Source organism: Halichoerus grypus, chromosome 10, assembly GCF_964656455.1.
Source record: "Halichoerus grypus chromosome 10, mHalGry1.hap1.1, whole genome shotgun sequence".
In the NCBI taxonomy this organism is placed as follows: Eukaryota; Metazoa; Chordata; class Mammalia; order Carnivora; family Phocidae; genus Halichoerus; species Halichoerus grypus.
Window position 1 is genome coordinate 76,148,241 of NC_135721.1, and position 15,356 is coordinate 76,163,596.

A 15,356-nucleotide genomic window follows, 5' to 3' on the forward strand; every position below is an offset into this window, starting at 1 on the left:
AGTTTCAAAGCACTGTGGTCTGAAAATATGCAGGGAATGATCCCAATCTTTTGGTACTGGTTGAGACCTGATTTGTGACCTAGGATGTGATCTATTCTGGAGAGTGTTCCATGGGCACTAGAGAAGAATGTGTATTTTGTTGCTTTGGGATGGAGTGTTCTGAATATATCTGTGAAATCCATTTGGTCCAGTGTGTAATTTAAAGTCTTTATTTCCTTGTTGATCTTTTGCTTAGATGATCTGTCCATTTCAGTGAGGGGGTGTTAAAGTTCCCCACTATTATTGTATTGTTGTCAATGTGTTTCTTTGCTTTTGTTATTAATTGCCTTATATAAATGGCTGCTCCCATGTTAGGGGCATAGATATTTATAATTGTTAGATCTTCTTGTTGGATAGATCCTTTAAGTAGGATATAGTGTCCTTCCTCATCTCTTATTACAGTCTTTGGTTTAAAATCTAATTTGTCTGATATAAGGATTGCCACCCCAGCTTTCTTTTGGTGTCCATTAGCATGGTAAATGGTTTTCCACCCCCTCACTTTCAATCTGGGGGTGTCTTTGGGTCTAAAATGAGTCTCTTGCAGACAGCATATTGGTGGGTCTTGTTTTTTTATCCAGTCTGATACCCTGTGTGTCTTTTGATTGGGGCATTTAGCCCATTTACATTCAGGGTAACTATTGAAAGATATGAATTCAGTGCCATTGTATTGCCTGTAAGGTGACTGTTACTGTATATTGTCTCTATTCCTTTCTGGTCTGTGTTACTTTTAGGCTCTCTCTTTGCTTAGAGGACCCCTTTCGATATTTCTTGTAGGGCTGGTTTCGTGTTTGCAAATTCCTTTAGTTTTTGTTTGTCCTGGAAGCTTTTTATCTCTCCTTCTATTTTCAATGACAGCCTAGCTGGATATAGTATTCTTGGCTGCATATTTTTCTCATTTAGTGCTCTGAAGATATCATGCCAGTCCTTTCTGGCCTGCCAGGTCTCTGTGGATAGGTCTGTTGCCAGTCTAATGTTTCTACCATTGTAGGTTACAGATCTCTTCTCCCGAGCTGCTTTCAGGATTTTCTCTTTGTCTCTGAGACTCGTAAGTTTTCTATTAGATGTCGGGGTGTTGACCTATTTTTACTGATGTTGAGGGGGGTTCTCTGTGCCTCCTGGATTTTGATGCCTGTTTCCTTCCCCAAATTAGGGAAGTTCTCTGCTATAATTTGCTCCAATATAACTTCTGCCCTTCTCTCTCTTCTTCTTCTGGGATCCCAATTGTTCTAATGTTGTTTTGTCTTATGGTATCGCTTATCTCTCAAATTCTGCCCTCGCGATCCAGTAGTTGTTTCTCTCTCTTTTTCTCAGCTTCTTTATTTTCCATCATTTGGTCTTCTAGATCGCTAATTCTCTCTTCTGCCTCATTTATCCTAGCAGTTAGGCCTCCATGTTTGATTGCACCTCATTAATAGCCTTTTTGATTTCGGCTTGGTTAGATTATAGTTCTTTTATTTCTCCAGAAAGCGTTTCTCTAATAACTTCCATGCTTTTTTCAAGCCCAGCTAGTATCTTTAAAATCATCATTCTGAACTCTAGTTCCGACATCGTACTAATGTCCGTATTGAGTAGATCCCTGGCAGTCAGTATTGCCTCTTGTTCTTTTTGTTGAGGTGATTTTTTCTGTCTTGTCATTTTGTCCAGAGGAGAATAGATGAATGAGAGAACAAAATGCTAACAGGGTAACAATATCCCCAGAAAATATACTCTAAACAAATCAGAAAAGACCTGAAACTGGGGCGCCTGGGTGGCTCAGTTGGTTAAGCGACTGCCTTCGGCTCAGGTCATGATCCTGGATTCCCAGGATTGAGTCCCACATCGGGCTCCCTGCTCAGCAGGGAGTCTGCTTCTCCCTCTGACCCTCCCCTCTCTCATGCTCTCTCTATCTCATTCCCTCTCTCAAATAAATAAAATCTTAAAAAAAAAAGACCTGAAACTGGGGGAAAAGAAAGGGAAAGAAAGAAAAAAGATAAAAACAAACAAAAACAGAACAAAACAAAAAAAACAGAATATGATGAAATATGATCAGGCTGGTGCATAGATCAGTGCCACACACTAGATTGGGTGTATTTTGGTGTGTTAGAAGAAAGTACCTCCCAAAATTTTAAAGAAAGAAAAACGTATATATGTACAAAAATAAGGGTTAATACGATGAAGGGATGGAATATGACTGTAAAGATGAAAATTATAAAAGATTTTATAAAAGGAATTGATAAGAAGTTGTTTGAAAAAAGAAAGAAGAGGATTTAAAAAAAAAGGGAGAGAATGTGATCAGGCAGGAGACTAGAACAAAGCCATACACTAGAGATTTAGGGTATATTTTGATCTGTTAGAAGAAACTGTATCTCAAAATTTTAAGGAGAGAACAACTTATATATATATGCCAAAAATAAGGGTAACTACTATGAAGGGATAGAATATGACTCTAAAAATGAAAAATAAAAATGTTTTTTAAAAAAGGGATTGATAAGATGTTGGTTGTAAAAGGGAAAAAGAAAAATTAAAAAAAAAATTAACTTTGAAAGACTAAAGAATCATGGTAAAAAAGCCATGAATTCTATGTGCAGTATTCCCCTAGTGCTGGAGTTCTGCCGTTCTCATTGATCAGTAAACTTGGTCTTGGCTGGCTGTTCTTGCTGATCTTCTGGGGGAGGGGCCTGTTGCTGTGGTTCCCAAATGTCTTTGCTGGAGGCGGAATTGCCCCGCCCTTGCTGGGTCCGGGCTAAGTAATCTGCTCGGGTTTGCTCTCAGGAGCTTTTGTTCCTGCAAGCTTTCCCTACAGTGTTGGAGGACGAGAGTGAAAATGGCGGCCTCCCAATCTGCGCCCTGGAGGAGCCAAGAACTCAGGGCCCCACTCCTCAGTGGGCCCCCAAAGAAAAGCAGTCAATCACTCCCGTCTCCCCGGTCTCCGGCAGCACTCCACGCTCACCCGGTCCCGAGCATTTCTATCTCTGGCACATGACCCCGCATGGAGTCTCCAAACCCGGCAAGTCGTGTGGTGCGCTCTCGCGCCGCTCCTCCTGGGGGAGGAAGGTGAGTCTCCCCGGATCTGCCGCGTGTTGGGTCCCTGCTGGAGGAGCAGTGGCCCGACTGTGCCGCAGATCACGGTTTATGGCAACCCTGAGCTGAGAGCCCGTGCCTCCGCTCTGTCTCTGCAGCCGGCTTCCCCGCTCCGATACCTGGGAGCTCTGCCGCACTCAGGCACCCCCGGTCTTCCTGTGACCCTGAGGGTCCTGAGACCACACTGTCCCAGCGAGGGTTCCACCTCCCGCTTAGCCACTGGAGCGACATCCCTCAGCAGAGCCGACTTCTAAAATTCCGATTTTGTGCTCCGTGGCTCTATCACTTGCCAGAAGCGGCAGATGGAGGCCCCCTCCCCCGCCATCTATCCTCCCGAATATCGCCTCGGATTCACTTCTCTGCACATCCTACCTTCCAGAAAGTGGTCGCTTTTCTGTTCAGAGAGTTGTTGCTATTCTTTTCTTTGATCTCCTGTTGAGTTCATAGGTGTTCAGAATGGTTTGATCCCTATCCAGCTGAATTCCTGGGACCAGACGAAATCCAGGTCTCCTACTCCTGTGCCATTTTGCTCCACCCTTCCTTTATTACCTTTTTAATGACTGCAAGATCTATAGTGATGTCCCCTATATTGTTTCTGATATTAATACTCTGTCCTCTCTCTCTCGTTTTCTCTCTCTCTCTCTCTTTTTCAGTCTTGCTAGAGGTTTAATCAGATTTATTGGTACCCCCCCAAAAAACAGTTTTATCTAATTGATTATCTCTAATGTTTTATTTTCAGTTTCATCGATTTCTGCTCTTTATTGTTTCCTTCCTTCTGCCTGCTTTAGTTTTATTTTATTCTTCTTTTTCTAATTTCTTCTTTTTCTAATTTGTTTTAAGAACTTATCATTGATTTGAGATACTTCCTCATTTCCAACATAAGCATTTAGTGCAAAAATTTCTCTCCCAGCACTGTTTTAGCTGCGTCTCACATATTTTAATTTGTTGTGTTTTTGTTTTCACTCAGTTCTAAGTATGTTTCTTTCCTTTAAGGCTTCCTCTTTAACCCATGGATTATTTATAAATGTGTTGTTTAATTCCACATGTTTAGAGTTTTTCCTGTTGTCTTTCTGTAATCACTCTCTAGTTTGATTCCACTATGGTCAGAGAACACACTCTGTATGATTTCAATTCTTTTTAATTAGTTGGGATCTGTTTTAATGACTTATAGTCTATCTTTGTAAAGATATGAAGATATGTTTTGTGGGCACTGGAAAGATACGTGTATTCTACTGTTACTGGGGGGAGTATTCTGTCTATGTTAGTTGGATACTGCTGGTTGACTGTGTGTTTTCTGCCCCTGCCAATTTTGTGTCTAGTAGTTCTTTCGGTTTTTGAGAGGGAAGTTATGAGGCCCTTAACTATATTTGTTGCTTTGTCTCATTTTCCTTTGAGCTCTATCAGTTTTATTTAACTTCATATATTTTAAGATGGGTTTATGTGTGCCCATTTAGGATCTATGTTTTCCTGGTAGATTGATCCCTTTATTATGTAAATTTTCTTTGCTGTGAATTCTATTTTATCAGGTATTAATATTAACCATGCCAGTTTTTTATTAATATTTTCATGGTATGTCTTTTTCCATCCTTTTACTTTCTTTTATTATTATGTTCAGTTAGCCAACATATAGTACATCATTAGTTTTTGATGTAGTGTTCAACGATTCATTAGTTGCATATAACACCCAGTGCTCATCACAACATGGCTTAATACCCATCCTTTTACTTTCAATCTGTCAGTGTTGTACTTAAAGTAAATTTCTTGGGGCGCCTGATTGGCATAGTTGGTTGAGCATCCAACTCTTGGTTTTGGCTCAGTCAGGATCCAGGGTCATGGGATTGAGCCCTGTTGTTGGGCTTCACACTCAGCTCAGTCTGCTTAAGACTTTCTCTCCCTCTTTCTTTGCCTCTCCCCGCCTGTGCTCATGCAGGCACGTGCTCTTGCTCTCAAATAAATAAATCTTTTTTTAAAGAAAGTAAATTTCCTAGAAGTAGCATATAGTTTGATATTGTTCTTTTATCCACTATGCCAATATATTTTTTGATTAGTAGTATTAGACCATTTACATTTAAAGTAATAATTGATATGTTAGCACTTACTTCTGTTATTTTATTATTTTCTATTTATTTTCATTGGTTATTTTCCTCTTTCTTGTTTCTTGCCTTCCTTCAGGTTACTTGAACATTTTTTATAATTCTGTCTTGGCTTACTTGTAGTTTTTAAAAAATCTCTCTTTGTATGATTTTTGTAATTGTTTCTCTGGGTATGGACAGCATATGTAAGTGACTTGTAAAAGTCTAGTGGTGTCAACATTTTGTTGACTTTGTGTGAGTGTGGAAAACTTACTTAAATTTAGAAAATTTCAAATTTGTCTATATTCCCCAGGTTTAAATACCATTATCTGGAGTATCAGGTGGTGTTATAATGTCTGTTTCAGTCATTTCTAAGGATTGATCTCCTAGCCACAGTTTTTTTTTTTTTCTTTTTTTTACCATGTGTAAGGATGGTTTTATTTTCTCTTAATTCCTGAAGGACAATTGGACAATTTTACATTCAGAATTTGCAGTCAGTTGTTCTTACCTTTTTGTGGTTGAAAAATAGTGAAGCCTCTCTTTGGGGCCTCCTACATTTTAAATGTGAAATTTTCTGCCATTCAAACTGGTGTTCCCTTAGGTAATATGTCTTTTTTCTCTGGCTACTTTCAAGATTTTTTCCTTTGTCTCTGATATTCAAATGTTTTACTGTAATGCATCTTGGCATGGATTTCCTTGGGTTTATTCTGTTTGGTGTTTGTTCAGCTTCTTGAATCTGTACATTGTGTCTTTCACCAAATTTGGAAAGTTTTCATCTACTATTTCTTCAGAAAGTCTCTGTTCTTCTTTCTGTCTCCCTGTCCTTTTGAGACCTGGATGATATGAATGTTGGATATTTTGTTATTATCCTACAGGTCCCTGAGTCTCTGTTTATCTTTTGTCATTTTTTTTTCTCTGTTGTTAAAATTGGCTGAATTCTATTGTTCTGTCTGTCCTCAAGTTCTCTGATACTATCCTCTGTCATCTCTGCTCTACTATTGAGCCCATCCAACAAGTTTATTTGTTATTTTATTTTTTAGTTCTACAATTTCCACTTGGAAATTTTTATAACTTCTGTTTCTTAGCTGAGATTTTCTATTTGTTCATTTGTTTCAAGAGAATTTGTAATTAATTGTTGAAGCATTTTTATGACAGCTTCTTTGAAATCCTTATCAGATAATCCCAACTTCTGATCCATCATTCATTCTGTTGGCATCATTTGATTGTCTTTCTCATTTAAGGTGTGATTTTCATGGTTATTGCTATGATGGGTAATTTTTTATAGTATCCTGAATGTTTTGTCTATTATGTAAGGGACTCTGGATCCTATTCAGATCTTTTATTTTGGGAAGTAGTTGCCCTGTTTATTTTTATTTTTATTTTTTATTTTTTAGATTTTTTAAAAAAATTTTATTATGTTATGTTAGTCACCATACAATACATCATTAGTTTTTGATGTGGTGATCCATGATACATTGTTTTCGTATAACACCCAGTGCTCCATGCAGTACATGCCCTCCTTAATACCCATCACTGCGCTAAGCAATCCTCCCTACCCCCTCCCCTCTAAAACCCTGTTTGTTTCTCAGGTCCATAGTCTCTCATGGTTCATCTCTCCCTCCAATTCCCCCCCGCCATTTTTCCCTTCCTTCTCCTAATGTCCTCCATGCTATTCCTTATGTTCCACAAATAAGTGAAACCATATGATAATTGACTTTCCTGCTTGACTTATTTCACTTAGCATAATCTCCTCCAGTCCCATCCATGTTGATGTAAAAGTTGGGTATTCATCCTTTCTGATGGCTGAGTAATATTCCATTGTATATATGGACCACATCTTCTTTATCCATTCATCTGTTGAAGGGCATCTCAGCACTTTCCACAATTTGGCTATTGCAGACTTTGCTGCTATGAACATTGGGGTGCATATGGCCCTTCTTTTCACTACATCTGTGTCTTTGGGGTAAATACCCAGGAGTGTAATTGCTGGGTCATAAGGTAGCTCTATTTTTAAATATTTGAGGCACCTCCACACTGTTTTCCAAAGTGGCTGTACCAACTTGCATTCCCACCAACAGTGTAAGAGGGTTCCCCTTTCTCCACAACCTCTCCAACATTTGTTGTTTCCTGTTTTGTCAATTTTTGCCATTCTAACTGGTGTAAGGTGGTATCTCAGTGTGGTTTTGATTTGAATTTCCCTGATGGCTAATGATGATGAACATTTTGCCCTGTTTAAAGTTAGCACATAGACCTTGGCCTGCTTCTGTGGACTGTAGTTCCAATGGTAATTTTCACAGCCTTTGTGATATTATTTTGGTGCTTGGTTTGCTGGTGTTAGTGGGGCTACAACTGGTCCCTGCTGGTGCTGTGTAAGGGAGCAGCAGGAGTTTCCTCAGGCCAGGAGGCTAGATGTCTCTCGGTGGGGAAAAATTTTGGTAGCTTCCCCACTACTATCTTTTGAATGTTTTCATGTCTGTAGGCAAAGGAGGAGAGCCTTGAACCTACAGAGGCCAAGAGGCTTCCTGGTATGGGCCAGTTGCCATAGCTGGATCAATCTTGCATGATCTGTCCACTTGTTCTGGTATCTCTGTACAAGGGAGGAAAGTCTTAGGCTCATGCCCATACCAGGCCACTTGTGTAGCCTGCCTGCCATTCCAGTAAGCCTGAGTTTTGCTAGAAATGCTACTTGCTACTTGTCCTAAACATTTTAATGGCCTTTTGTCACCTCCACCATTTCACTTAGATTTGGGATTGTTGCTATTGATAGGCATCCCTGTCCTGAATTTTTTATTCTGTTTCAATTTTTAACATAGAAGAGTAATGAAATGTAGTGACTGACTACAGAACATGGGGAGTAGTTAAGTGCTTGAATCCACTGCCAGATAAATATGTTTTTATTCATTATTTTCAGGGCTTGGGAATAGTACAGTTTTTATGTTTGGAGACTTTTGGAGCTAAATTTTATTTTCATTTTGGCACACCTGTTGTTTTGCCTAACAATTTTGGTCAAGGTGGCCTGCCAGAGTTCAGCTCTCCTATGTAGATCATTTATCTCTTTTACTCACAGACACAGCTCCCAACGAAGTTTATCCTTCTTTATTCCCAGTTACAGAGGCAACCAAGACAGGAATCACCCTGTTGTTGCCTAGAAAAATAATGAATAACACTTAGCACAGTCCTATCTCTATGTACAGAGACCACTGATGTTGACTTTCTGTGAAAAAGAGAGACAATTTGTAGATTATTAGCTCATCTTCAGTCTAATTATCTAGTTTCTTATAGGAGAGGCTAAATCCCTTCTTGTTGAAAACAAGGACACATCTCATTCATGAATACTACATAAAACCTTGGTACTTGTGCCTCCAAATTGTGAAGTACAGAACACATTTACAATTAATGTGGTTTCTGTGATCGCATATGAAAAATAACAAGATGTCTTGGTACAAGCTCCTTACTTTCTATATAACACACAGATTAAATGTCAATATTTGATAAGTATCTATTTGCTAGTTAAAGGACTGTGATCTGTGAATATGGTGAGGCATCACTCCTAGGATTATGTTATGTTGATCTTAAACCAAGGTTGTCTAGGAGAGCCCAGTATACATGAGCTCTTTAAAGGAGGAGCTTTTTTCCAGCTGGTGACAGAAAAGAAAGTCAGAGAGTCTTGAAGCACGAGTGGAATTCAGTGTGCCTTCACTGGCTTGAAGATGAAGGGGCTACATGAGTAGTAATGTGGGCACTTAGGGAGCTGAGAGGCCCCCTGACAGCCAGCAAGGAAAGAGGGACCTCAGTCCCACAGCTGCAAGGAAATGAGTTCTGCCAACAACTTGAATGAGCTTGGAAGTAGATCTCTCTCAAAGAGGGGCAGAGCTTGAGCTCAGATAAGTGGAACAAGCCTTTACTGCAGCATTTAGTTGGTGGCAGAACTGTCCTCTAAGATTTGGAAGCTGCATTCTTTTTTTAAGGATCCAAGAAAATAGGTGCATCTAATAAAGTATCTCCTTTTGTCCCAATTCCTTTAACCCCTTTCCCTTTGATATCAACAGAATCAACCAAAACCAGCCTGCTCAGAAACCAGATGTCCAGCCTCAAGAGCTCAGCTTGCAGTGAGAGGACAGACGGCCTTTCCACTTCCAGCAGCTGGAACACTCCAAGTGACAGAGGCAAGCCAGAGAGAGTCTATATCAGGAAGCGCAGGCTGGCCTCCCTTTGCCCAGTGTGTCTGCTCCTAAAAAGCTGGGTGTAGATACATTTTGGGGGAAACAAATCATTTTTAAGTGGGTTAGGTTTCCTTCCTATTCAGGGACTCCTTGTAAATCATGTCTGCCTGCTATAGTGAACTGGATTTTCTTAGACTGAGATTTGCAATTACTGTGCCTGGATGTTTAATATACAAGTGGCTCACATAACTATGGTGCTAGTGTAGTGCTTGCTGCCCCTCCGTGGTTTGAACTTGAAAATCTAATACTTCACAGTTGGTTTATTTTCTTCCCTTCATTCACAGGTGGCGACATCTGATGAGCCCCTCTCTGGTCCATATTGTCAGCCTTTTGGGGGCTAAGTGTGAGGAAAATATGATTTTCCACTCCAATTTTATTATAATAATAAAATCCTTATTCTTAAAATAGTAAATTTCTAAGAGTTTAATTCCTGTAGGACTTTTCCCTGTATTTCAAATAGTTGATAACTAGTAAATCAAACTAATGACACAGATATGCACAATCAGTCCCCTACGTAGGAGGAAGTGACTGAGTGACAAGTGTACACTCCATCATAGCTGAATCTAACCTTATGTTCTTTAGTGCTGATTGTTGTGATGTCTTTTCCTCTGTTTCAGTTAACCTGTCATAGTCCCTAGGTCTGCTATATGCATGGTTCTTAAAGGGCTTAGCATATGATGAGTAGAGTATGATTTCTTAGATATTCAACCAACTCACTCCCAAACAGCCCTCCTTCTAGATGCTGCTGATTCAACTAGCTAATATTTCTTTCCACTTATAAGTCCAAGTTTATATAAGGATATATATATTAAAAATCCCAAATATTGATTTGAAAATGTGTATCTACAACTAAACAGGATCTAATAGGGATTTTGGTTTTCCATACAGAGTGGAGGAACCACAAAGCAACTATCAGAAACTAAGATGTTGATCAAGGTTCTTTTGTATAATTTGGGGGGAGTCTAATGAAGCCAACATTGAACAATCATTGGTTAATGGCATTGTCAAATTTAACATTTTAAAAATGTGTTTTCTGGGGAATGAGAGAATGAATGTCTCATTCTTCCATGGAGAGGGATCTCAATGGATATGGGATGAAGTAGATAAGCAAAACAATGATAGGGCTGTATTCATCTATGCATTGGTCTTTAGTGTAATTGCAAATGAATCTTGCCAAAGAACCCACTATGACAGTCAGGATTCTCTGAAATATGGTCCATTTGTTAATCATTGGTCACAACCGAACTAAAAGATAAGCGTGATCCTTTTGCATTTTTGATTAAAAAAACCCATTTATTAGGAAATTATACAATTGTCATTTTCTCCTTCCACAGAAATAAGCACCCTGCTGACAAATGAGTACCTAGATGGCAAATCATTAGGAAGAGTGAGTCGAGAAGGAAAAGAGGTTCATGACCAAGAGTGAGTACTTTAATTTTACCAGGGAGGTTTTGTTGTGTTTTTATTTATTACAAGTTTTAAAGCATCATAGTCTGTGTTCTTATTTCTTCAAGTATGTCTTCAGAAAAGTGGCTCAAGACCCATGGCTTGGTTGCCAAGAAACTCACCATCATGGATGCCTTGTCCATGACAGCGGTCCCTCACATCCCCACCTATGTTCCCATTCTGGACAAGCATGTTGTTTCCAAGGTCTTTGATGAGGTAAGACTGATTTTCTATCTGTCCCTGCCTGACGTATTTTTCATTCCTGGTTCAAATAAAATGTAGTCCACTTTGGTCTTGTACCGTTGTAACAGAAATGTATTTCAGCCATTGAAAAGAAAATTATTTGTAAAGATAGTGAAAAGGAGAGAGAAAAGCTCTTACGAAGTTTTGTTTTTAAGCTGAGAAGAGATTGGTCTTTGTTGGGTTGGCCGTTCACAGCTGGTTGCTGGTGGGTGGCAGTGTGGAGCTGCAAACATGTTTGAAAATCTTCTCAGAGTCATGAGTCATGAGTGAACATTATCCAGTATCAGAGGACCAGGGGAGAACTTATGAGAGACTATGTCCTCCCTTTGCTTACCTTCTCTTCTTAAATATAGTGGCATCTTTTCTTTTTCTTTTTTTTTTTTTTTTTAAGATTTACTGAGAGAGAGAGAGAACACATGCATGCCTGCATGAGTCGGGGGAGGGCAGAGGGAGAGATTCTCAAGCAGACTTCCGGCTGAGCTCCGGGCCCAACATGAGGCTCGATCTCATGGACCCATGAGATCAGGACCTGATTTGAAACCAGGAGTCGGACCCCTTAGCCGACTGAGCCACCCAGGCAACCCCAGTGGCATCTTTTCCATCATAAAAGTCTCCAAAGGAAAAAGTCAGAGAGGGAAAGAGGGAGGGAGCAAGAGAGATGCAGAGAGAGAGAGAGAGAGACAGAGACAGAGAATGAACCAGAGCCAAAGAACCGTAAGAGAATGACAGTCATATCTTGGAAGGGGAAAAAGCAGTGGGAGAGCATGGGAGGGTTAAATGTGGAGGAAGGCCAAATAAATACTGAAAAGTTTCCCTTGAATTGGGCAACTAGAAGGTCCTTGCCCTTAGCAAGAACAGATTCAGTGGAGCAGCCAGACTGTTCAAGAATGAGGAACACACAAAAAACAAGGATATGAAGATCAAACCCCAATGCTTCTGGGCAAATACAGTGGCAGCTAATGATTTAAATAGAAACATACCAGGCTTTATAGTCACTAAATGGAAATACTATCCTTAAAAGAACTCATCTCATCCTGTGATGGTTACAGAAGAAATGTAGGGTGTTTGGAATTTGCTTCCCAATCATTGGGAGGGTGGCAGTTGTTGGGGAAGGAGAGGAATAGATAAAAGAAGATTGGCCATGAGTTGATAACTGTTAAATTTGCATAATAATAATATTGAATCAGGGGAAGCTCGTTCTACTATTCTGTCTGCTTTTTTACATAGTTTTGATTTTCCATAAAAAAAGTTGAAAAAAATCAAAGGCAGGAAGTCTTTTTTTTTTTTTTTTAAAGATTTTATTTATTTATTTGACACAGAGAGGCACAGTGAGAGAGGGAACACAACCAGGTGCCCCTAAAGGCAGAAATCTTTTTTTTAAAAAAAGCCTTTATCGGGTGCCCGGGTGGCTCAGTCGTTGTGCATCTGCCTTTGGCTCAGGTCATGATCTCAGGGTCCTGGGATTGAGCCCCACATCGGGCTCCCTGATCAGTGGGAAGCCTGCTTCTCCCTCTCCCACTCCCCCTGCTTGTGTTCCCTCTCTGGCTGTGTCTCTCTCTGTCAAATAAATAAATAAAATCTAAAAAAAAGGGGGGGGGGGCTTTATCTCACTGGTCTTGATGTATTTGGAAGAAGCAGAGGAATTGGTGAATTTTTTCTCTTAGTCACATTGAAGACATTACACTCACGGAGTTCAACATGCACCCTAGTTTTGCACAACCAGTGATTTTTGCTGTGGAGGTTGTGTGTGATTGATGCTGTATTCCTCATGACTGTGCCTCACAGTGAGTGGTTCTGTGTCTGGCTGAGACCTTGTGACTGGCAGGTTCTATTTGTATCTCCAGTGAACTCTAACCTGTTTGGTCAGATAACAATGTATCACTTGAACTTGACTTCCTCCAGAAGGAGCGGAGAGAAACTGAACACTGATTGATTTCTTCTAGGAAGTTTGGTGGCAGCTTTTCCTATTCTGTGCATTTATTTTATTAATACTCTTCAGTTTTATTTGGAATAAGATGTCTTTAGTGAACTCTACCAAGAAGTAGAATTTTCTTGTGCTTCTCATGTCTCCTTCTAAGCCTTCCAATAGCCTGAAACATGGAAAAGTAAATTTCTCAAAAAAACAAACATGATAGGGTAGGGAAGTACAAACATAAAATCAAAGAAGAAACCACAAGGGAAAGATTTATAGATCAAATACAGAAAAATGTTATATTGCATAAAAACATACAAATAAAATGAAGGCAGAGCTCAGAAAAATCTTTGTAACATATACAACAAAGAGTTACAAGAGTAATTCTTAAATATGTTTTTGTGTTTGCATCCATATAAACCTGTGTGTGTGTGTGTGTGTGTGTGTATAAATCATTGTTCTGTTCACAGAACAACATACATATATACGTGCCCATACCATAAAAGAATAAAAAAATGGTAAATACCTCATTGGAAAATCTAGGGAGATAAATTAAAAAATAATCAAAACCCCATACAAAAATATTTCTTACCTGGTAACCAAATATATGCATTGAGAAAAAGTGCAAACTGAAAAACCAGTTAGACAACTACCCCACCACCACCATCAAATTTGTAAGGTTAAAAAATACTAATAAACAAACAAACACAAATACCAATGAACAGTGATGGCAAAATTAGGATGAAATGAGAACTTTTATATTCTGCTGGTGGGAGTATAAATTGGTGCATCCTTGGCAGTACACTCAGAGGTGTTAAGAACATACAGCCTTTTCTCCAGTGAATCCATATGTAGATATTTCATAATCAGAAATACTGATACATATATTCAAAGAATGGTTAGTGCTGCCTTATATCTAACAATGAGAATGCTGAAGACAAATGTCTACAGGGTATACCCGTATCATGGAGGGTCATACTTTCATTAAATGTCATGTTCCTGAAGAATAAGGAATGACATAGGGAAAAGCTCTCGATGCAATTTTTTTAAATTTAATTTTATTATGTTAGTCACCATACAGTACATCATTAGTTTTTGATGTAGTGTTCCATTGTTTTCATATAACACCCAGTGCTCCATGCAATACATGCCCTCCCTAATACCCATCACCAGGCTAATCCATGCCCCCACCCCCCTCCCCTCTAAAACCCTCAGTTTGTTTCTCAGAGTCCATAGTCTCTCATGGTTCTTCTCCCCCTCCGATTTCCCCTCCTTTATTTTTCCCTTCCTTCTCCTAATGTCCTCCATGCTATTCCTTATGTTCCACAAATAAGTGAAACCATATGATAATTGACTTTCTCTGCTTGACTTATTTCAGTTAGCATAATCTCCTCCAGCCTCATCCATGTTGATCTAAAAGTTGGGTAGTCATCCTTTCTGATGGCTGAGTAAGATTCCATTGTATATATGGACCACATCTTCTTTATCCATTCATCTATTGAAGGGCGTCTCAGCTCTTTCCACAGTTTGGCTATTACGGACATGGCTGCTATGAACATTGGAGTGCATTTGGCCCTTCTTTTCACTACATCTGTGTCTTTGGGGTAAATACCCAGGAGTGTAATTGCTGGGTCATAAGGTAGCTCTATTTTTAAATTTTTGAGGCACCTCCGCACTGTTTTCCAAAGTGGCTGTACCAACTTGCATTCCCACCAACAGTGTAAGAGGGTTCCCCTTTCTCCACAACCTCTCCAACATTTGTTGTTTCCTGTTTTGTCAATTTTTGCCATTCTAACTGGTGTAAGGTGGTATCTCATTGTGGTTTTGTTTTGTATTTCCCTGATGGCTAGTAATGATGAACATTTTTTCATGTGTCTGTTAGCCATTTGTATGTCTTTTTTGGAGAAGTGTCTGTTCATGTCTTCTGCCCATTTTTTGACTTGATTATTTGTTGGGTGTTGAGTTGGAGAAGTTCTTTATAGATCTTGGTTATCAGCACTTTGTCTGTAGTGTCATTTGCAAATATCTTCTCCCATTCTGTGGGTTGCCTCTTAGTTTTATTGACTGTTTCCTTTGCTCTGCAGAAGCTTTTTATCTTGATGAAATCCCAAGAGTTCATTTTTGCTTTTGTTTCACTTGCGTTTGGAGATGTATCTTGAAAGAAGTTGCTGTGGCTGATGTCGAAGAGGTTACTGTCTATGTTCTCCTCTAGGATTTTGATGGATTCCTGTCTCACATTGAGTTCTTTCATCCATTTTGAGTTTATCTTTGTGTATGGTGTTAGAGAATGGTTGAGTTTCATTCTTCTGTATATAGCTGTCCAATTTTCCCAGCACCGTTTGTTGAAGAGACTGTCTTTTT

At 39.4% G+C, this 15,356-nt stretch overlaps 1 protein-coding gene across 1 annotated transcript in view; it reads left to right on the forward strand.

Moving 5' to 3' along the window:
• The window catches only part of VWA3B (von Willebrand factor A domain containing 3B), a 221,656-nt gene that overhangs the window by 145,836 nt on the left and 60,464 nt on the right, over positions 1–15,356 (forward strand). Inside the window, exons 17-19 of the mRNA XM_078057455.1 lie at positions 9,221–9,337; positions 10,729–10,816; positions 10,909–11,056. Coding sequence (XP_077913581.1) covers positions 9,221–9,337; positions 10,729–10,816; positions 10,909–11,056 — 353 coding nt within the window. The remainder of the gene's footprint in view (positions 1–9,220; positions 9,338–10,728; positions 10,817–10,908; positions 11,057–15,356) is intronic.